This window comes from Pristiophorus japonicus, chromosome 1 (assembly GCF_044704955.1).
Source record: "Pristiophorus japonicus isolate sPriJap1 chromosome 1, sPriJap1.hap1, whole genome shotgun sequence".
Taxonomy (NCBI): domain Eukaryota; kingdom Metazoa; phylum Chordata; class Chondrichthyes; family Pristiophoridae; genus Pristiophorus; species Pristiophorus japonicus.
Genome location: NC_091977.1, coordinates 518,260,434 through 518,284,405, shown reverse-complemented (window position 1 = coordinate 518,284,405; position 23,972 = coordinate 518,260,434). Strand labels below are relative to the sequence as shown.

At 43.6% G+C, this 23,972-nt stretch overlaps 1 protein-coding gene across 1 annotated transcript in view; it reads left to right on the top strand.

The window, feature by feature from the left end:
• The first annotated feature begins 304 nt into the window (after positions 1-304).
• Positions 305-23,972, top strand: part of LOC139260472 (protein APCDD1) — a 36,273-nt gene continuing 12,605 nt past the window's right edge. Inside the window, exons 1-3 of the mRNA XM_070877016.1 lie at positions 305-924; positions 14,592-14,772; positions 17,965-18,496. Coding sequence (XP_070733117.1) covers positions 855-924; positions 14,592-14,772; positions 17,965-18,496 — 783 coding nt within the window. The 5' untranslated portion in view covers positions 305-854. The remainder of the gene's footprint in view (positions 925-14,591; positions 14,773-17,964; positions 18,497-23,972) is intronic.

The following is a 23,972-nucleotide window of genomic DNA, read 5'->3' as shown; positions in this document are numbered from 1 at the left end:
ACAAAAGTTGGAGGGAAGGGGAGAACTTGCTTTGCGAAGATACCCAATGAATCGGGGATTAAAGGGGACATTCGGGGGGGGGGGGAGGATTGTGACTTTACTTCGTAAAGTTTAAGATTTAGACCGTTAAAATATATCTATTTTTAAAGGTTTCATTGTGACCTTGAGGGAGATTACTTCTATTTTTTTTTAAAAGGACTCCCTCTCCCTGTGCCACAGGAATGATCGTCATAAACCCATCCCTTTGATGCAGTGCTGAAGAGGCAAGATCTCCACCTCCTGACCCTCAGCCAGTGCTGCTGTGCTTGGGAACGGAGAGGCCTCCCATCAGAGAGAGAGAGAGACACACACACAAACTCAAAGCAGCTGAGTAGAGTAATAACTGCAGCAAGTCACGGAGCAAACCCTCATACGGCTCCCAGCCTCTCTGGATGCGCTGCCTCAGATCTAAGGGGACTTGCAAACAAAGCAGAGGCCGTTTTTCACCCCCTTGGTTTCTTGGAAACTTTTTTTTTAAAGAGAAAAGACTTCTGCACAGTTTTATCTGATCGAGTTCGCCCGCTCGTTTACTGCGCCGCGAGGGCTGGAAACTGAGGAGCGAAATAGACAAGACACCGCTGGACTCAAGACTACCACCGCTCTTCTTGTGTGCAGGACAGAGGCAAGAGAAAGCAACAAATCTTATCATTCTCTCTTTTCCCTCCCCCCCCCCCCCCCCCCGATGCTATAGTGGAGCACAGGTCGGCGGGACTTTCAGTACAAGACACAGTTTTGTCTTTTGAGCCGAGCGCCTCGGTTCTGTTACACCGACAGTATCTCTTCAGTTTGGGGTGAATTCGGACAACTACTAATACATGGAAACGATGTCTTCACACCGCCTGACACAAGTGCTCCCGTACCTGCTACTGACACTAATCCTCCCCGGTAAGTTATCGCTCAATCGCTTGCTTTCTGGCATAACTTTCTGTTTCATATATGTGTGTATGTGTATATATGTGTGTAAATAAATATATATATATGTGTGTGTGTGTGTATGTGCGGGTATATGTCTATGTATATGTGGGTATAGGCATATGTGTGTGTGTGTGTATACATGTGTACGTGTAAATAAATATGTGTGTGTGTAAATAAATGAGTGTGTGTATGTATCACAGAATGGTTACAGCACAGAAGGAGGCCATTCAGCCCATCGAGCCCATGCCGGCTCTCAGCAAGAACACCTCAGCTAGTCCCACTCCCCCGCCCTTTCCCCGGAGCCCTACAATCTGCTTTTCCCTCAGGTACTTATCCAACTCCCTTTGAAAGCCAAAATTGAATCTGCCTCCACCATGCTTTCAGGCGGTGCATTCTATGTATGTGTGTTTATATATGTCTATGTGTGTATATATGTATGTTAATATATATATATATATACACACACACACACTGATTATGTCTTCCACGCTCTAAAAATTGTAATGAATTCCTTAAGGCTTTGAATGAATACTACACCCAGTTGAAAGTTGGATTGAGGCGACACTGAAGGTACCTGCAAAAATACTGTGCCACCCTTGCCCGCAATGAATGCCCTCTAGATGTCTGTGTGGCCGCGTGTAGCGCCACACTGCCCAATATGAATATTCTCACTGTTAATGGCTAAACCATTGCAGTGATACTTTGCTTCCTCTAACGAGCCGCTTGTCGCAGTAGGCGCTGTTCTAAACCTCAATTGACTGCCCTTTTAAAGTCAAATTTGTGCAACTTTTCGGTGGCGGCGAGGCCAAGTTTTGCCCGATCTGTAAAAAAAAGACACACGGGTGGCATCCGAGGTGTCAGCGCCGGAATTCTTCAAAGCAGGGAGGTGGGAAGGCAATAAATCCGTGGCTGTTATGTGACAGTCTTTAAAGTGTCTGGAACATTTCTTCAAATGGAGCGATTTTTGTGTTGTGATTTTTGAATTGTGTTTACGGTCCCGGATTCTCTCTGCAATGCCTTTAAAACTTGCAGTTAAGGCGTTCAAGGGGGTTGTGAAATGTCGCTGTTGTGTTGTGTGGGTTGACTTGTTTGAAAGTTGGAGATCTGTTGGCTTTAACCCGCAGGCTGGCTTTTCCCGAGAAGCCGTTTGTCACTATCGTGTCAGTTTCATTCATTCAGGAGCCGCTGAGCCGCCCGGCGGTCTCAGTCCATATCTCCGCCAGAAAAGTGAAACTTAGCAAAAGAAACAGACCAACCAACCAACCGACAACAAAAAAAAACCCCGCTCCACTCAGTATCAGAGATAGAACTGTACATCTCAATGCGGGGACAGGGAAAGTTCACCCTGAATATAACTAGTCTGGAGCTGTGAATCATTGAAGGGGGAAAAAATCCCATCTGTTTGAAATTACAGAGCAACTTTTTTTAAATCTCGCTCAAACCAGTGAAGTAAAGCAAGGTTGATGAAGAGAATAAACGGCATCTGACGTGGAGATGTTTGCCCAGAGTACTATAACAAGTTAAAGTGAAACAGATCATTGCACCACGATTTTCCACCCCACCCCTAAATTACTCCAAAACTTAACGGAATTTTAGTGCCCATCACCGAGATACACGAAATTGTTAATTGCACCATCATTATTGTGCAAAATTGTCAGTTTTCTGTTTTTACAAATGTTTTTGCAGAGGGTTGCAGTGGGTGAATCTGTTAGTAATGCAGGAAAAGTACTAACCCGTTTCGGTATGGGCTTCACCAAGTGAATTTTAATTCCGATTGCAGCCTTCTGTTGCCTTTCTTGAAACAGCCCATTGGTGCCCAGACAATGTCCCTGACTAGATGTCAACAAGCTGGACTGGTGCCAGAGTGGAGGCATAGCTCTTGGATAGCTCTTCTCTTCCTTTAATAAAATAAGTACATCTTTTTTTAAATCTAACTCTTCTTGTCCCCTCCCCCTCCCAATTTGTTTCTCTATGGGGCTGATTAATGCAAGTGTAAGTGTCCATGGATATCGTGCAGTTTTGTAAGATTTGGGTGTGAAGGAGAGATTTGGCAGGACATTTCCCCATGTGGATAAGTAAGTGGGGAAGCTCTGCTAGGTTGTACATGGTCTGTGGAAGGAAGGGCTTGATGGGCTGTCGGGTTGTTGCTCATTCCATGCCTTCCTACCTTCGCTAACTCTGTTATCAGTTATGTTCTGTATTTTCTGTGCTTTATGCTATCATCTCCATCTTCATTCTTTCTGCATCTTGCATTCTATCCCCATAACCTCCTAATTCTATTCCCCATTTCCAGACTGTGGCCTCACACCTTATAACTCCGAGGGTACCTCCTCAGCACAAGCTCAGGCTTTGAATCATAGAATCATAGAACGGTTACAGCATTCGGCCCGTCGAGCCTGTGATGGCTCTCGGCAAGAACCCTTCAGCTAGTCCCACTCCCCTGCCCCTTCCCCGTAGCTCTGCAAATATTTTTCCTTCAGCTACTTATCCAACTCCCTTTTGAAAGCTGTGACTGAATCTGCCTCCAGTACCCTTTCAGGCAGTGCAGTCCAGATCCTAACCACTCACTGCGTGAAAACATTTTTCCTCGTGTCGCCTTTGGTTGTTCTGCCAATCACCTTAAATCTGTATCCTTTGGTTCTCGACCCGCCAGCCAATGGGAACACTGTCTTTCTATCTACTCAGTCTAGGCCCCTCATGATTTTGAATTCCTCTATCAAATCTCCTCTCAACTTTCTCTGCTCTAAGGAGAATAATCCCAGCTTCTCCAGTCTAACTACGTAACTGAAGTCCCTCATCACAGGAACCATTATTGTAAATCTTTTCTGCACCCTTTCTAAGATCTTCACATCCTTCCTAAAGTGCGATGCCCAGAATTGGACACAATACTCCAGTTGAAGCCGAACCAGTGTTTTATAATAGTTCATTATAACTTCCTCACTTTTGTACTCTCATCATCATCATAGGCAGTCCCCCGGAATCGAGGAAAACTTGCTTCCACTCTTAACATAAGTCCTTATAGTCCAATACGAGAACCACAGTCTCTGTCACAGGTGGGACAGATAGTTGTTGAAGGAAAGGGAGGGTGGGACTGGTTTGCCGCACGCTCCTTCTGCTGCCTGCGCTTGATTTCTGCATGCTCTCGGCGATGAGACTCGAGGTGCTCAGCGCCCTCCCGGATTCACTTCCTCCACTTGGGGCAGTCTTTGGCCAGGGACTCCCAGGTGTCGGTGGGGATGTTGCACTTTATCTAGGCGGCTTTGAGGATGTCCTTGTAACATTTCCGCTGCCCACCTTTGGTTCACTTGCCGTGAAGGAGTTCCGAGTACAGCGCTTGCTTTGGGAGTCTTGTGTCTGGCATGCAAACTATGTGGCGTGCCCAGCAGAGTTGATCAAGTGTGGTCAGTGCTTCAATGCTGGGGATGTTGGCCTGGTCGAGGACGCTAACGTTGGTGCATAGAGTTTGTACTCTATGCCTCTGTTCATGAAGCCCAGGAGTCCGTACACTTTTTTAACCACTTTCTCAACCTGCCCTGCCACATTCAACAACTTATGCGCATATACCCCCAGGTCTCTCTGTTCATGCACCCCTTTTAGAATTGTACCCTTTAGTTTATATTGTCTTTCCTCATTCGTTCTACTAAAATGTATCACTTCACACTTTCCTGCGTCAAATTTCATCTGCCACGTGTCCACCCATTCCACCAGCCATGTCTTCTTGAAGTCTGTCACTATCCTCCTCACTGTTCACTCTACTTCCAAGTTTTGCTTTCAATGCTTCCACGACAACTTGCATTTATATAGCACAGGTAACGTAAAACTCAATCCCATGGCTCTTCTCAGAAATGGATGCTAAATCAAAGAAATAGAGATTACGAAAGGTAACCAAATGCTGGGTCAAAGAAGTGGGTTTTAAGTAGCGACTTTGGATGTCATCATAATAGTCGAGTTAATGAAGGTATGGATGCTTATTTCAAGTGAATTAGAATGACTGAGCCACGTCATTTTCAAAAAGAGACATTACCTACGTACTGAAAGGTAGTATTTCTTCCTTTCCTTCTTTATCCTCTGGCTGGGGAGTCAGTGAGGAGGGGCAATCCATTTAAAAGTATTGCTAAAGAGAGTGAGGAGAGAGACTGGAAGAAGTTTCTTTACACATTAGGTTGTTGGAGCAAGTAATGCTTTGCCACGGGGAGTAGTTGCGGTGGAAACTATTGCATCTTTTATGAAAAAATGCATAAATATTTGAAGCAGAGAGCTTTGAGGAGAGAGCAGGGCAGTAGAATTAGCTTTGGATGTTCCAGCAGAGGAATTAAACACACAATGGGGCTGCAGCATCTCCTTCTGTGCTGTAAACTTCCATGGTTCTAAATAAAATCTTTAATGAATCTTAAATTGATACTTGCAGTCCAGCCAGGCAGAGCCTGTTTAACATTGCTTGGTTCTGCCTAAATGGAACACTTTAGGAGATACGCATGCTCATGCCGGAATATACACTTGCGCAACACACTCTCCAGCTAGAAATTAGAATATTTAGAGAGCAGGGAGGGGAGAACCTCTTCTCTCTAAATATTTCAGTTGGGGTAAGGTAAGTTTCAACCCTGCTGAGGGGTCCAGTGGATCCCCCGAGCTCTTTGTAAGTAGGTTTGATGCTGCGCTGAATTTAAGCTCCACCCAGTGGCAAACTAAAGCGGTGTAAGACTACTATCTCCAGAGAAGCTCACCCCACTTCGCTCCAGACACTGGATTTAGACTGCAAATTTAGCACTGGTAAACTTGCAGTTTAAATGCACCTAAAGTGCATTCTTCAAATTAATGCCTGCATTGTTGCAAACTATTATAAATCTAATGAACAGAGGATAGGGATTGAGAGCAATTTAGTCACAATTTTTTCAAGTCTCATTAAACATAAACATAAGCTACATCATGTGAGAAATAGTTCACTAGGAAATTACCACCAAGTAATATTGAGCTTACTAGCTCTCAGGTAATACAGGTATATCACACCGTAAGCTGTAGACCCAGATTACTTGCTGGTTTATTCCCAAATAACCATCTTTCTCCTCACAGTGCCTCCTATTTGTGCTATATGTTTAGTGATAAGAGGTTTGATTCACTTCTGAGGTTTGCCGGTTTCAAGTTAGTAGGTTTTTTGTGGAATATTGGAGCAGAGAATTCAATGCTGGGTATCTAATCATATTGGTGGATATCAGATGCAGGGGGCTCATATTATCGGGTAACATATATTTGGCTGCCTGTGCCCTAAGTCGCACCAAGTCACGTTCACTAATCACCCCTGTGCTCGCTGAACTACATTGACTCCCCGTTAAGCAATGCCTTGGTTTTAAAATTTTCAGCCTTGTTTTCAAATTCCTCCATGGCCTCGCCCCTCCCTAGCTCTGCAATCTCCTCCAGCCCACAAACACCCCCCCCCCCCACCCCCCCCCGAGATATCAGTGCTCCTTTAATTCTGCCCTCTTGAGCATCCCTGATTTTAATTGCTCAACCATTGGTGGCCATGCCTTCAGCTGCCTAGGCCCCAAGCTCTGGAATTCCCTCCCTAAACCTCTCGGCCTCTCTACCTCTCTACCTCTCCTTCCTCCTTTAAGATGCTCCTTAAAACCGACTTCTTTGACCAAGCTTTTAGTTATTTGCCCTAATTTCTGCTTATGTGTCTCGGTGTCAAATTACTTTTGTCTTATAACACTCCTGTGAAGCGCCTGGTGATATTTTATTATGTTAAAGGCGCTATATAAATACAAATTGTTGTTGTATTGAGAATGTGGCCTGCAACCATTGTGCAGAGCATGCGATAATGTGAAATTCCTGTGATACTAAGGGTTTGTGCACTAGGTGTGGGCGAGGCTCAATAAGGCCTCACAACAAATGCTACCAAGGTCTTTATCCCATAATACAATCTCAGCACCTGAACTACGCTGCTGGAGCTCATATGGTTAGCCCCATCAGCCTTACTGACTCCTGTTCCTTAAAGTGGAATCTATTTGGCAATTGCATCAAGTAACTTGCACGATGATCCAGGAATGTCATTGTTTGCTTGGCTTCATGGTGTTCTTGTGCTTTGCTACTGCAACTGTTGACATTTTCTTGGAGCCATCTGTGGGCACCAGTGAGAGAGTTGTAATTGAGTTCTGCCTAAATCGAGCCGACAGGTATGATGCTGGCCACCCCTCTCTATCTGGAAGAGGAAGGGTCGAATCAGAGGTGGCATGCAATGAAGGGCAGTCTAGGTATCCAAGAAGACTGAGGTGCATTACACCTTGGAAAAGGCCATTCCATCTAAGAGGAGAAGAAAAGAACCTGCCTCAACCAGTCACAGAAGATTGGGTCAGAAAAGGAGTAAATGGAGAAAAGGGAATGAAATTCCTAAAGTGTGTGCAGGATACCTTCCTCAAGCAGGCCTACAGGGTGGAGACATTGTCATATCTGGTTCTGAGTTTTTCAGAGTGTTTGGAAGTGGGTTTGTGTGCATCACATAGAAACATAGAAAATAAGTGCAGGAGTAGGCCATTCGGCCCTTCGAGCCTGCACTGCCATTCAATATGATCATGGCTGATCATTCAACCTCAGTACCCTTCTCTCCATACCCACTGATCCCTTTAGCCGTAAGGACCACATCTTACTCCCTTTTGAATATATCCAACGAACTGGACTCAACAACTTTCTGTGGCAGAGAATTCCACAGGTTCACCACTCTCTGGGTGAAAAAGTTTCTCCGGCAACGCCAGCATTTGTTGCCCATCCCTATTAGCCCTCGAGAAGGTGGTGGTGAGCCACCTTCTTGAACACAACTGAATGGTTTGCTAGGCTATTTCAGAGGGCAATTAAGAGTCAACCACATTGCTGTGGGTCCGGAGTCACATGTCATCCAGACCGGGTAAGGGCAGCAGATTTCCTTCTCTGAAGGACATAAATGAACCAGATGGACTTTTACAACAATCCGGTCATTTCATGATCACAATTAATTATATTAGCTTTTTATTCCAGATTTACTTAATTCATTGAATTTAAATTGGCTTTGAATGAGCCCGACTGAAAAAGAACAGGCAGTTTGAAGGGTTAGAAGGCAGGAAGGAGATCGCCTATCTTTTGCGCCAGAAAATCATTCAGCTTGCCTCTCGCCACCACTGCCCCCTACCACCTCCTTCCTTCTGGCCTTCTTCTCCATTGGTGATTGCAGAGGGAGGGAAGGCCTATGTCCTGCCCTCTCATCTTCATTTACATGCATTGGTAGTAATGGGGGTGGAGGAAAATCTCAGCTGACAAGCATTATGGCTGAGGATTTGGAGGGAGGCCTTCCTCTTGCAATGTCCTCACTTCTTCACTCAGCAACTGGCTAGTTTCAGGCGGAGGACAATCCTCCCTATAATATTGTGTTAAACATGGGTAAGACGCAATTTGCACGGTGTTATATAGTAGCAACATGAAGGAGCTGAGATAAACTGAAAGTAGTTTATGATGTTTTCAGTGTTGCTTCAGTCCTAAGATACGTTGCTGCCTTGAAACACACTCCGTTATGTTGGTATATAAAGGGTTAACGTTAATTACCTTTCTTTATGACTTTGCGGTTTTTCTTGGCGGGCTCAGAATAAGTGCCACGGCACCAGTGATACACTGCTGGCTCGCACAATCACATAACTTGACTTGAACAGAAGAGGCATTGTCCCACATGATTTGAAGTGCAGTGATATCAGAATTATTCCACTGCACACTGTAAAAGAATATTATAGCAGAAATAAATGTTATGTAATTATACAATACTGTTACCGTATGCTAACCCATAACAGTTTAGTAGAAAAATTATAATTTAAAACCTATATTTTTCTGTAATGCAGATTACTCTGAGAGACTGTCATCAGGTCCAAAGCAATTCTAGCTGCAATAACAAGTGAATAGGAAAGTGCTGCAAGACCTCACTGTAAGTGTTAGCTGTGGCTTAGTGGGTAGCACACTCAGCTCTTGAGTCAGAAGGTTGTGGGTTCAAGTCCCACTCCAGAGATTTGAGCATGTTAATATAGACTGACACACCCAGTAGAGTGCTGTATTGTTGGAGGTGCCGTCTTTCAAATGAGACATTAAACCGAGGCCCTGTCTGCTCTCTCAGGTGGATGTAAACGATCCCATGGCACTATTTGGAAGAAGAGCAGGGGAGTTATCCCTGGTGTCCTGGCCAATGTTTATCCCTCAATCAACATAACAAAAACAGGTTATCTGGTCATTATCACATTGCTGTTTGTGGGAGCTTGCTGTGTATGAATTGGCTACCACATTACAACAGTTTTTTTTTAAAGTATTTCAGCGGCTGTAAAGCACTTTGAGACGTCCGGTGGTCGTGAAAGGCGCTATATAAAATGAAAGTCTTTCTTCTTTTACAATCAGTGGAGCCAATTATAACCTTTCAGTTAGTACACTGTTATGCTGAAACAAACATTTATATAATAATAATTAAACTAATGAGATATTAGAAGTAGGCAGACTTCTATCTTCTCTCTGACCACTGCTGCCTGCCTCTCACAGCTGGTGCCAGATTCAGCCGATTCCAGCCGCTGTCAAAAACAGCTGACAAATGATCTCCGACCCTGCTGCCCTTCATTGCTGGTCTACAGGAACGTCCTGTCCAGAGGTGCTATGAAGGGATTGGCCGCAACTCATAAGGCTCACTATCACTGTGATATAACTGGTGTTTACTCACCCTGTAGAGACCCAGTGGCTCTTCACCTGAGGCAGACCCGGGAAAATGTTGCAGGAAAAACACTGGACAGTGTTCTCTGAAGTCAAAAAAAGCTTGTTTTGTATTGTATTGCTCAAAGTAAGAGGGTATTTTTTTTTTACAACATTTTAAATGATTGATGACATTATACACCAAAAAATAGTGCATGTTTTTTTTTTAAGGCCCATGTGACATGCGTTAAGTGCATCGTTTCAGGGTATTGTTTTTAAAAGTTTCAAAAATTGCACAATATTTATTTTGTAAATGTGCCAAAGTTGGAGTTTTATCATCACTCCTGCATCATTAATATTATTAGGGATGATCTAATCGTGGGCTTTAACATTCTGACAGGTTTTGATAGAGTAAATACAGAGATAATGTTTCCACTTGTGGGGAAGAACATAACTAGAGGCCATCAATATAATATAGTCACCAAGAAATCCAATAGGGAATGGACTGGTTGGGCCGAATGACCTGTTTCTGTGCCGTATATCCTACGTAATATTCTCACACAAATGTGTGTGCGATGTAACGAAGATGGTGACTGACATAACAGGTCCCTGCTCCTTTGTTTCTGGATTGGGCCCTGAAATGGATGTTTACCAGGTGCAAAGCAGAGGAAAATCAGACCCCAAAACATCTCAAATTGTCTTGTAGCTAAGAAGAAAAAGAAAGGTTTAAATAGACAACTAAGAGACTGGGCAGTCAAACTTTCAGTGGAGGGTGTTGTATAAATCTCTTGTGAATCGTCAGTGGAGATGGGCTTTGCAGTGAGGTTATCAGTCTGTTCTCAGTGCAGACTTTCAGAAGAAGTAACTGGCAAGTTCTATTGGGAAGGTGGTTTTCTGCACAGCATTTTGTTATGGAGCTCAAATGAAGGTCAATATGCCAATTAGTGTTTCTAAAACTAATTGGATTGCGTAGGATAGTGTGGTCAGGGAAGGTTGTTGCTTCCCTGGTGATGTAAACTGACCAGTTTGTTTTGATTGAGGTTACTAAGTCAACAAAAAAGTTGAAACTATTTTTTTCTATGGAGTATTCATAAACTGCAAAATATCAATCCTATCACTTCTTCGTCTTAAAATTATAAAGAAAGACTTGCATTTATATAGCGCCTTTCATGACCACCAGACATCTCAAAATGCTTTACAGACAATTAAGTACTTTTGGACTGTAGGCACTGTTGTAATGTGGGAAATGCGGCAGCCAATTTGTGCACAGCAAGCTGCCACAAACAGCAATGACCAGATAAACTGTTTTTGTTATGCTGATTGAGGGATAAATATTGGCTAGGACAGCAGGGATAACGCCCCTGCTCTTCTTCAAAATAGGTGGACATAAAAGGCACTGAGAGAGCAGATGGGGCCTCAGTTTAATGTCCCACCCGAAATACAGCACAGCACTCCTTCAACACTGCATTAGAGTGTCAGCCTAGACTTTTGTGCTTAAGTCCCTGGAAACATAGAAATATAGAAACATAGAAAATAGGTGCAGGAGTAGGCCATTCGGCCCTTCTAGCCTGCACCGCCATTCAATCAGTTCATGGCTGAACATGCAACTTCAGTACCCCATTCCTGCTTTCTCGCCATACCCCTTGATCCCCTAGTAGCAAGGACTTCATCTAACTCCCTTTTGAAAATATTTAGTGAATTGGCCTCAACTACTTTCTGTGGTAGAGAATTCCACAGGTTCACCACTCTCTGGGTGAAGAAGTTTCTCCTCATCTCGGTCCTAAATGACTTACCCCTTATCCTTAGACTGTGACCGCTGGTTCTGGACTTCCCCAACATTGGGAACATTCTTCCTGCATCTAACCTGTCTAAACCCGTCAGAATTTTAAATGTTTCTATGAGGTCCCCTCTCATTCTTCTGAACTCCAGTGAATACAAGCCCAGTTGATCCAGTCTTTCTTGATATGTCAGTCCCACCATCCCAGGAATCAGTCTGGTGAATCTTCACTGCACTCCCTCAATAGCAAGAATGTCCTTCCTCAAGTTAGGAGACCAAAACTATACACAATACTCCAGGTGTGGCCTCACCAAGGCCCTGTACAACTGTAGCAACACCTCCCTGCCCCTGTACTCAAATCCCCTCGCTATGAAGGCCAACATGCCATTTGCTTTCTTAACCGCCTGCTGTACCTGCATGCCAACCTTCAATGACTGATGTACCATGACACCCAGGTCTCATTGCACCTCCCCTTTTCCTAATCTGTCACCATTCAGATAATAGTCTGTCTCTCTGTTTTTACCACCAAAGTGGATAACCTCACATTTATCCACATTATACTTCATCTGCCATGCATTTGCCCACTCACCTAACCTATCCAAGTCACTCTGCAGCCTCATAGCATCCTCCTCGCAGCTCACACTGCCACCCAACTTAGTGTCATCCGCAAATTTGGAGATACTACATTTAATCCCCTCGTCTAAATCATTAATGTACAATGTAAACAGCTGGGGCCCCAGCACAGAACCTTGCGGTACCCCACTAGTCACTGCCTGCCATTCTGAAAAGTACCCATTTACTCCTACTCTTTGCTTCCTGTCTCACAACCAGTTCTCAATCCACGTCAGCACACTACCCCCAATCCCATGTGCTTTAACTTTGCACATTAATCTCTTGTGTGGGACCTTGTCGAAAGCCTTCTGAAAGTCCAAATATACCACACATCAACTGGTTCTCCCTTGTCCACTTTACTGGAAATATCCTCAAAAAATTCCAGAAGATTTGTCAAGCATGATTTCCCTTTCACAAATCCATGCTGACTTGGACCTATCATGTCACCTCTTTCCAAATGCGCTGCTATGACATCCTTAATAATTGATTCCATCATTTTACCCACTACTGAGGTCAGGCTGACCGGTCTATAATTCCCTGTTTTCTCTCTCCCTCCTTTTTTAAAAAGTGGGGTTACATTGGCTACCCTCCACTCCATAGGAACTGATCCAGAGTCAATGGAATGTTGGAAAATGACTGTCAATGTATCCGCTATTTCCAAGGCCACCTCCTTAAGTACTCTGGGATGCAGTCCATCAGGCCCTGGGGATTTATCGGCCTTCAATCCCATCAATTTCCCCAACACAATTTCCCGACTAATAAAGATTTCCCTCAGTTCCTCCTCCTTACTAGACCCTCTGACCCCTTTTATATCCGGAAGGTTGTTGGTGTCCTCCTTAGTGAATACCGAACCAAAGTACTTGTTCAATTGGTCTGCCATTTCTTTGTTCCCCATTATGACTTCCCCTGATTCTGACTGCAGGGGACCTACATTTGTCTTTACTAACCTTTTTCTCTTTACATATCTATAGAAACTTTTGCAATCCGCCTTAATGTTCCCTGCAAGCTTCTTCTCGTACTCCATTTTCCCTGCCCTAATCAAACCCTTTGTCCTCCTCTGCTGAGTTCTAAATTTCTCCCAGTCCCCGGGTTCACTGCTATTTCTGGCCAATTTGTTTGCCACTTCCTTGGCTTTAATACTATCCCTGATTTCCCTTGATAGCCACGGTTGAGCCACCTTCCCTTTTATATTTTTACGCCAGATAGGAATGTACAATTGTTGTAGTTCATCCATGCGGTCTCTAAATGTCTGCCATTGCCCATCCACAGTCAACCCCTTAAGTATCATTCGCCAATCTATCCTAGCCAATTCATGCCTCATACCTTCAAAGTTACCCTTCTTTAAGTTCTGGACCATGGTCTCTGAATTAACTGTTTCATTCTCCATCCAAATGCAGAATTCCACCATATTATGGTCACTCTTCCCCAAGGGGCCTCGCACAATGAGATTGTTAATTAATCCTCTCTCATTACACAACACCCAGTCTAAGATGGCCTCCCCCCTAGTTGGTTCCTCGACATATTGGTCTAGAAAACCATCCCTTATGCACTCCAGGAAACCCTCCTCCACCGTATTGCTTCCAGTTTGGTTAGCCCAATCTATGTGCATATTAAAGTCACCCATTATAAGTGAGAGGCGTGGTCGCGTGAGTCCGGGGATCAGCAGAGGCCTTTAAAAGGCCGCGAGAGTTCGTGGTCACTGAGGCGTGAGTCCGGGGATTAGCAGAGGCCTATAAAAGGCCGCGAGAAGCAGCGGGAGTTCATGGTCGTTGAGGCGTGAGTCCGGGGATCAGCAGAGGCCTATAAAAGGCGTACTTGTGCAGCTACAGGGAGAAGGCAAAAAAGCAGTAGAAGCATTGAACCCACAACCTTCTGACTCAGCATCGAGTGTACTACCCACTGAGCCACGCAGGGACGTAGGGAAGGAAAGAAAATGTAGGCCTGATGTGTGCAGCGATGACTAGGAATATCTCAACTGTATATCCCCATCTGTGAAAACCATGCCTTTTAACATAGTGCAAATTACCAAAATATGCTGAAGAGACAAGTTTTAGAGATTGAATGTTTCACAGTACAAAAAAACACAAACCAAATTTAATTTGAAATTATAGATCCTGAAAATTAGGCGAAGTATGGACATTATGACACAACTTAACCATTCTATTTCTGAAAGTACATGGTAAGCTCCTTTTTTAATTCATAAATCGCAATCCCTTCCTATGAATTTCCGTTGCAGCCTGTATTGAAGAGTTCGGATGAGACATTAAACCGAGGACCCGTCTGCTCTCTCAGGCAGACGTAAAAGACACTATTTTGAAGAAGAGCAGGGGCGTTATCCTTGGTGTCCTGGCCAATATTTATCCCTCAATCAGCATAACAAAAACAGTTTATCTGGTCATTATCACATTGCTGTTTGTGGCAGCTTGCTGTGCACAAATTGGCTGCCGCGTTTCCCACAGTACAACAGTGCCCACACTCCAAAAGTACTTAATTAGGACTGTACGTGCTGTGTTTCGCCTAGGTTCGCGTCTGTTATAAATTGAGTTACATATGTTTTTTTTAATCCCAGGACTGGGTAGTGCTTCATCTCTACACTACTCAGAGGGAACATCAAGCAAGTCCATCGAGAAGATCCTGGACAAGTTTAGCAAAGACTTTCAATGTCACCACATATTAAAGCACCTGTACAATGGAGCCAGGATCACTGTGCAAATGCCACCTCAGGTGGAGAGCCACTGGGTCTCTACAAGGTGAGTAAACACCAGTTATATCACAAGTAGCTTCACTTGTATGAATAACTGCTAAGCAGATATTTCTGTTGCGTGAATACAAATTGAAAATTCAAGGCCATTCTACTTCCGGACAGGATACAAGAACATGTAATCCTTCTCTTCCAACATCCAACCTCTCTCCATTGCAATCTTTGTCTCTCTATTTTATCAATACCTCTATGGTTATTGCTTCTCTGAAATGTCCTCTCTTGTTCCTCTTATGCTGTAAATAGACTGGCTCTCTACTCCTTGCATCGTCACTGTATTGAAATGTAGACACTTTGTACCATTTTATACACTTCATTCTTTCATTCACAGAGGGAGCAACTACTGAACTTCTTTGTTCTTGGTCTTCTCTTCCTCTTACAATCTGCAGCCTTTTAAAACTCACCATCACCTACTTGCTACTTCCTGACCTACTCAGTCTTCTCACCTACTCTTCTCATGCTTAGCATTGTCTTGTTCTAAAGGGTTGAGCCTTTCATTGACTTTCTCAATAACAAAGATAACTCGGAATAATTTTAGTGTTAAATGAACGCTTAGTTGGTGAAATCACTCATTATTGATCATGCAGCTCACATTATACACAGTTATCTGTGGCATGACTTGTTGCATCAACAATTTACTAAACTCCAAATACTAACAATGTCAATCCAAACACTTTTGGTAGAAGCAACCGTCAGTTACTTATTGCACAAGCACTTAACACTCATGTACCAAATTCCTCTCTGCCCTATTTATAAGTGTAAACTGCTGCACATAGGAAGGAAGAATAGGTGTCATGTGTACTCCACGAGTGGTGTTAAAATAGTTGAGGATGAAGTTGAAAGCGAGCTATGATGCTTAGTAAACTCAACGCTAAATATGACCAACCAGTGAAAAGCAGCAACCAACAAAAGCAATAGAACATTGAACAACATAGCAAAAACAGTAGAATATGTTCAGGAAAATCAGAATCAAACTGTATCGTGCTCTAATCAGACCACACCTTACGTATTGTATCCAGCTCTGGTCATCAAGACACAATTTCTGGAGACAGTGTTGAGAAGTGACGGATCCCTAGTTTCAAGGGTCGTGAGTTACGGAGAAAGACTGAAGTGATTTGGGCTTTTCCATTAGTCTGAGAGGTGATCTTACAGAGGTATGTGAAATGGTTAAGGGAATTGAAAATGTACATCCAGAATGCTACTTCAAGTTAAATTGGTGGAGTAAAATAAGGGATCACAGGTTCAAACTACTAAAAGTAATCTTAGGACTTTCATCAGGATTTTCTAAGCAAAGACTGATGTGTGAAATGGATTTTCAGATAGATTAGGAATCGTGAAGGGAAAAACACTGGAATCATTTAAGAAACAGTTGACTCTACAATGGGGGAAGGTAGGATGCTTCAGGATGGATAAATGGTCTTTGTCATCCATATTCACTGTGATCTTGTGAAACTCCAACAGATGGCTCACTTCAACACATTTCTTCATTCAGTTGATGCATTCATCAGTACTCTCTAGATGACTTGTTGTTTGGTGGGGGGGATAGTGAATTTCATGTGGAATGGAAAGTTTTCCTACATTTTGTATAGTAACTGTATTGGTTACGGTTTGTATAGTAATAGTACAGTCAGGTATAGCACAGACCTGATTCAGATTAATGCCATAATTTGCACTCGAGGTTGCTGTTATTTTTGAGTCTTCCCCTTGATGTCTGCCGCAATGCAGTGTAAAGCTTGACTTTAACAATCTTAACAAGACTGCCTCTAAGGGGAGTGTTGTCGGAATCATTGCTATTTCTGTCAGCTGCAATATAACAATCTGACACAAGGCCCACAACAAGAACTTGCATTTATATAGCGCCTTTAATGTAGTAAAACGTTCCAAGGTGCTTCACGGGAGCGAAATCAAACAAAATTTGATACCTAACCACATAAGGAGATATTAGGACATGACCAAAAGCTTTGTCAAAGAAGTAGGTTTTCAGGAGCATCTTAAAGGAGAGGAGAGAGGTAGAGAGACAGAGAGGTATAGGGAAGGAATTCCAGAGCTTAGGGTCTAGGCAGCTGAAAGCACGGCCGCCAATGATGAAGCGATTAAAATCGGGGCTGCGCAAGAGGCCAGATTTGAAGGAGCTCGGAGATCTCGGAGGATCGACCATTGGAGGAGGTTCCAGAGATAGGGAGATACAAGGTCGTGGAGGGATTTAAAAACACAGATGAGAATTTTAAAATTGAAGTGTTGCCTGTAGGTCAGCAAGCACAGGTGTGATGGGTGAACAGGACTTGGTGCGAGTTAGGACACGAGCAGTAGTTTTAGATCAGCTCAAGTTTATGGGAGGTTGGCCAGGAGTGTGTTGGAATAGACAAATCTAGAGGTAACAAAGGCATGGATGAGGGTTTCAGCAGCAGATGAGCTGAGGGAAGGGTGGAGTCGGGCGATATTACGGAAGTGGAAGTAGACAGTCTTGGTCATGGAGCGGATATGTAGAGAGAAGATCATCTCGGGGTCAGATACAACACCAAAGTTGCAAACGGTCTGGTTGAGCCTCAGACAGTTGCCAAGGAGAGGGATGGAGACAATCCACTTTTTTCAATGGCAATTTACTGTTTGTGAAAATGAACTATTTTTGCTGTTCTATTTGGTGTCAATTGAAGAGAGTTCATTGTATCGTCAGCTCTTTTCAATTGGGAAGACATACACCTGCAATGTCGGAGGCATGAACAGTGCTCCCCTGATGGTCAGTGTAACTGAAACACAAAGGTTCTTTCTCAACACAGTTCAATGTTCTTTAATTAACCCCCTCCTTCAATACTGTGCTATGGAATGATAGAATACAGTTTTGTACCGAGTCAGCTCCTGAATTTGGCTGCCATGTTGGTGGGACAAGTAAGTAGTGACTTGGCTCATCTCTAAAAGGAGGGCAAATCACACTTGGACTTCTGTCACAGATGTCTCCAAGTGACTAGTTATCGAAAAGTAAAGACACTGAAACAGATGGTAGAGATGGACAATGCAGGTGGAGGCCTTAAAAGAGAGAATGTGTAACTTTGTTTCTTTAAAAGATCCATGCTGTAAACACTGTCTAACTATTTTTTTCAAACATCTGCCTAGTTTTATGATTTATGCTAAAACCAAATATCATTGCTATGCTGGTTGTGAAGCTAATTGTCATCTCTCTCCACAGTTGTGAGGTGAGACCAGGTCCTGAGTTCATTACCAGATCCTACAGATTCTACTCCAATAATACGTTCAAAGCTTACCAGTTTAATTATGGAGATAATCACTGTACACATCCCACCTACACCTTAGTGATCAATGGGAAACTCCGCTTGCGCCAGGCTTCCTGGATCATTCGCGGAGGAACCGAGGCAGATTACCATCTGCACAGGGTCCAGGTCATTTGCCACAACAAGGTGACGGCTGAGGAGATGAGCCTGAGATTGAACAGGTCGTGCCCAGGGTTCGTGCCAGGGCAGAAGGTGTGGGAGCCGAACGTGAGCTACGATCTGTGGAGTGACGAGACGGGCTGTGACTGCTTCCGGGCTCTGAACTTTGCCATGCACGAACTGCAGCTCCTGAGGGTAGAGAAGCAGTACCTGCACCATAATCCTGAGCATGTGGTGCAAGAGCTGTTCCTGGGGGACATCCACACTGAGTGGTCCCAGAGGATGTATTACCGACCCTCCAGCTATCAACCTGCACTGCAGAATGCTAAGGTAACTCTAATTTCCTGATGAATAATATTGAAACCAAATGATGTTGGTATTCTTCTCTGCTAGCTTTATAACCTCTGGCAAACAAAGAGATTCCTATACATTTAGTCGTCTTTATGATTTAATTTATTTTTTACTGTTGTTCTTAAATGTGTTTTAAATATTGAGCATTAGTACAAAAGAGGACATGGAGGCCAACGTCAGGGGATTACCATGTGGGAGAATGTAGTGTGTATCTGACAGTGATATTATCAGCCTGGCCCCCTAAGTCTGAAATTACCCTGAACTTAGATCCTCAGTAATGAATTATTCAGATCCAAGTTTTTGTTTAGTTTAAAAACTCCTGTTTACTGATTTAATGTCATTTATAACAGTGGATAAATACTTGAAGGGCTGTGGAGAAAGAGCAGGGGAGTGGGGCTAATTGGATAGCTCTTTCTAAGACCCGGTACAGGCACGATGGGCCGAATGGCTTCCTTCTGTGCTGGAACATTTTACCATTGTTTCAACAGCACAATTCTGTTCCGTGTTGCAGCTTAAAACAGTCTCTGTCATTTCTCACCCACCCCACCCTTAAATAGAAACTCAGTTGGGGCAAGTTAGGTTTCAACCATTTGCCAAAAGCCGAAGCTGAACAGGAATCAAGATAGAGGCAGGGCAGGAGATGTCAGGAAAGGAGCAGAGTAGGAGATGGGAGGAGAGGGGCAGGAGAGGGGCACGGCAGGAGATGGCAAGAGTGGGGCACAGCAGGAGATGGCCGGAGTGGGGCAGGCAAATGGTTGGGATCATGGTTTGAATGTTGATAAATTGATTGAAGCCCTTATCAATACTTCCATACCTTAAGCTGCAGAGTGAATGAAAAATAGATTTTTTTTACATGAAATAACTGGACTTTTGCTGTCTGTCTGACTTACATTTTAGAAATTCAGAGATTGTTCATCTAAAAACTGGACTGTCTAGTTTAAAGTCAGACCTGCACTCAATGCAGAGTTGTTTCAGAGGCAGCCAGTGGTCATTTTACTTCTTGTTTGGGAGGAGAAATTATACATTGCTAGTCAATTATACACCAATGGGGGATAATTTTAACCCCACTCACTCAGCAGAAACCTGGCAGGTGGGCAGTTAAACTCGCCCTGGCTCTTACCTGTCCGAAAATCGCCATGATCACAACATCTGCAGTTTTAACCTGCTCTCCAGCAAGAACAAGCACCCAGAGTCAACAGGGTCCTTCTTTACATATGCATGTTGCGGCTCGATGACATCATTGAGACCTGACTGTAAGTGTAACTCATGGCTGAGTGGGGAATCCAGCTGGAGTTAAAATCCGGGCTGCGCCTGTTTCTAAATATAATTTGGGTTCAGACATGTCAAATCAGACGTTGATTTTATATGTATATAAATCAACGTAATCTTCATTTGTGATAAGCTTCAAGTATACCAGTAAATCAGTAACATTGACTATAGCAATAGGAGAGCTTTCCATTATGAGGCAACCTTATCAATCAGGACACGGTGATTTTCTCTGTTGTGGGAGCCATGGCAACTGAGGTCACTTTCAGCTGTGAAGGATACACCATAGCTCCCAGTCTAGCTCCCTTTATATCCTTTCTTATCGCTGTTACGTGACAGCATCCTGCTCCAGCTGCAAGTTCCCTTTGCCTCCCAGACTTTACATAAACTTTATTACATGACGAAAGGCTGTCATGTTTGGTCAAATGGTTTGTTCTGCTGAATTAACACTCTGGAGCCGTTACACTCTTGTGTCAATAAGTGCCATTTACCTTATCGCACGGCATATTCTTCCTGCAGTTCAACCAGGTTAATCTGCTGAACGTAAGTCTGGTTACTATTCATCCTGGGAACCTGTCAACTTCCCATTTTGCCTGTGTCATCCCATAGTTAAGCAACTCCACAATTTCAAAATTCTCAAGCTGGTTTTCAAATCCCTCCATGGCCTTGTCCCTCCCAATCCCTGAAATCTCCTCCAGCCCCACAACCCCCTGAGAGTCTATGCTCCTCTAATTCTGCCCTCTTGAGCATCCCTGATTATAATCACTCAACCATTGGTGGCCGTGCCTTCTGTTGCCTAGGCTTCAAGCTCTGGAACTCCCTGCCTAAACCCCTCCCCCTCTCTACCTCTCTTTCCTCCTTCAAGACGCTCCTCAAGACACAGCTCTTTGACCAAGCTTTTGTCACCTGCGCTAATTTCTACTTAGGCGGCTCGGTGTCATATTTTTTATCTCATAATATTCCTGTGAAGCGCCTTGGGACATTTCACTATGTTAAAGACACTATATAAATACACATTGTTGTTGTAATGCAACATTTCATTGCAAAGACATAGCCTACTTGTTTTTCCAACCTCAACACTCCGTATCATCTTCGAACCACACATTTCATTTTTTTTATCTATTTACCCACTCAACAATTATCTGCTTAAACAATTCCTTACACACAAACTGCAAAACAGCAACTTTTTAAGACATTGTGGCTTAAGGATCACATTAGGCAAATAAAAGTTAAAATTTACACTTGCATAAAACAAAGCCCAGCGATGTTAACCTAACAGATTCCCTCATCAGTCAAGTCAGCCACAGGATCTATGCTGTCCATATTGGTCTATTACAATCTCAAAACATATTACTCATCAATACACATGGTGTCAAAGAATAGTAGCAACTTGTAATTGCATCTGCGTAATCAAAAAATGATCAGCATCCACATGGATCAGTACAACAAGCAGACTTGTCATCGATTCCTCTAAACTGCACAGGGATTATAAAAAGGCAACAGCAATGCTGACTGATTATTCATAAATGATCAGTCAGGGCTCCCAGATATACAATAACATCTTTGCCCAGATACAGAATATTGAAATCCTAAGGAAAAATTTGCATTTTATTTCCATTATTTCTCATTTTTAACCTTTGCCCCACATATAAGTATGATGGAGAAGTTGAGAGGCAAATTTCTAAAGGAGTCTTTGTCCGACCTGAACAGTATTAAGAGGAGTCATTCTCAGCACTTAACTGAGATGTATTTTCCCATCACATCAAAAGAACAATGAGCTCCATCAATGGCTCAAGGAATGAATGCACCATGTAATGCTCTTTCCCGAGCCATACAGAATAGAAAGCCCATGGTTCGCTGCATGGCACATGCTGAAGGGGCTGACCTCAACTTGGGTTGCAGTGGGAATATGAAACCTCGCCTTAGCCTCCCGGGCTCTCGTTTCTGATTGTTGCTCACTGACCACTGCTTGGAAAGTATGTATTAGTGGACTCAGCATGAGGGCAAGATCAGCATGCAGCCTAGGCTGCAAATTTGCATCAATAGTCTTCCGCACCTCTTTGATGATAAACAGACAGGTAAACACACGGTAAAGGAGTTTCAGCTGGTTATGGCTGTATCATCATCATCATCATAGGCAGTCCCTCAAAATCGAGGAAGACTTGCTTCCACTCTAAAAATGAGTTCTTAGGTGACTGAACAGTCCAATATGGGAATTACAGTCTCCGTCACAGATGGGGCAGACAGTGGTTGAAGGAAAGAGTGGGTGGGGAGTGTGGTTTGCCGCACGCTCTTTCCGCTGCCTGCGCTTGCTTTCTGCATGCTCTCGGTGACGAGACTCGAGGTGCTCAGCGCCCTCCCGGATGCTCTTCCTCCACTTAGAGCAGTCTTTGGCCAGGGACTCCCAGGTCCCGGTGGGGATGTTGCACTTTATCAAGGAGGCTTTAGGTCCAGCTGGTTATGGCTGTATCAACTAATGGAAGGAAGACATCTTGGATAATTGTCTCCTCAGGCCGTTTGACAACATCACCTGGACACTCATACACAAACATCACTTCTTTCCTACAACTTCTCTCTTCAGGAAATGTTATCTCAATGTCCATACAGATTTCCAGTGCAGAAACATGAGCTCATGCGAAACCCCTTTTCTCTATATAAATTGCAGAAGTTTAATTTAAGCATACTGTATGAATTTACCATGCAACAAGACACACGAGAAAGGGCCCTGAAGAGGTGTTTCGCACCCTGCCCTTTTTTTGAACTGGGTAATCTACCAGTGTTGTGAGGCCTCCATACACTTCAGTGAGTTGCTATCGAAGCCCCTTAGTGCTTTCACCCAGAGAGTGTCTATGACAGTTGTTTGACAGCAGCTTGGGTGAGACACTGTTTGAGCATGGATCAAAGTTGAATAGAAAGCAGTGAAGATACGCTGTGTAACACATCAAAACATGTCATGGACAACACCTACAATGTAGCAGCTTACAAAACAACCAACCAGACCATCAGGGGAAAGCACATACTCCCGAGCAGCTAGTTGAAGGGTGGCAGAGACCCAGGGCAAGATGTCTCTCCAATGATTTGGTTGGCGAGTACTTTGCAGTTTGAGTACCTGAATTAGGGTGGACAATATATTTTAAAAATGTGAGTGGAACATAATTTAAACAAAGCGTACTAATCCACGCTGTAAAGTGATTGCAAAAAAACTGGTAGCAGCCACTAAAGATGCCAACAGAACCCCCAGATAATGGAGAATGGATCCTGAAATAGCATCAACCATGACACCAAATATGTCATAGTTCCCTGGCACTGGTCAGAGATTCAAAATGAAAGATTGGGAGTGGTTTTAGGAAGGGGGTATGTTCCACTCTATAAACAGGTGTACCGCATACACACTGCCTGCGGTCATTCTGTATAAAATTCAAACAAAGAATATCCCCATAGCAACCCAGTATTTTCATTTTGCAGCCGGACAAGTATATGCAGCACAGATGCTGTGTGATGACTGGAAAGCACGGGGCTTGATACTTCTGCGTGCAGCCTTTCATTCTATGAGTCATTTCGACCAAAGCAATGAATTAAAACCTCAGATCCTTTCAATGCACAATGATGGGTTCAGTGGCTGTTTCACTGAGCGAGCTGATTCCTTTCACGTCAGAGAGGATTCTTGAATCTGTGTGTTACATCTATCATCTGTTTGATAAGTCCCAGTCAGTGAAAAATACACAGACGCCATCATCCTCTGAGCTGGATGCATTTCAAGAGTAGTGAATCCTGTTTCAGAAAATAACTGGACGTCCCTTTCCTGATCACTGTCCAATGACTCCATGGAAAGTGTACACACATGGGCTCTTACTTGCCCCCCATAGTCAAATAGTATGCCGACAGTCACTGCTGAAGCTCACACATAAAAAAAGGTAAAGTACCAGAGAGTAATGCCTGTGGAACCTTGCCCAAAAATGAATCAACCTGCCCATTAACATGTTTGTTTTCAAATGAATTATGTTAGAAAGCAGTCACACTAAAAAGCTCCCTGCTCCTGCTGGAAAGTGAATGTTTTGCAGATGCCAGTTAAAGATAAGGTTGGCTCGGCTCTGATAACCTTTGAATAGCATTCCGACACACCCTGCCTAGGTTCACACACGAAGAATGGCCACTGGAGCTTCAGGAGAGATGGGGCAGAAAACAAATG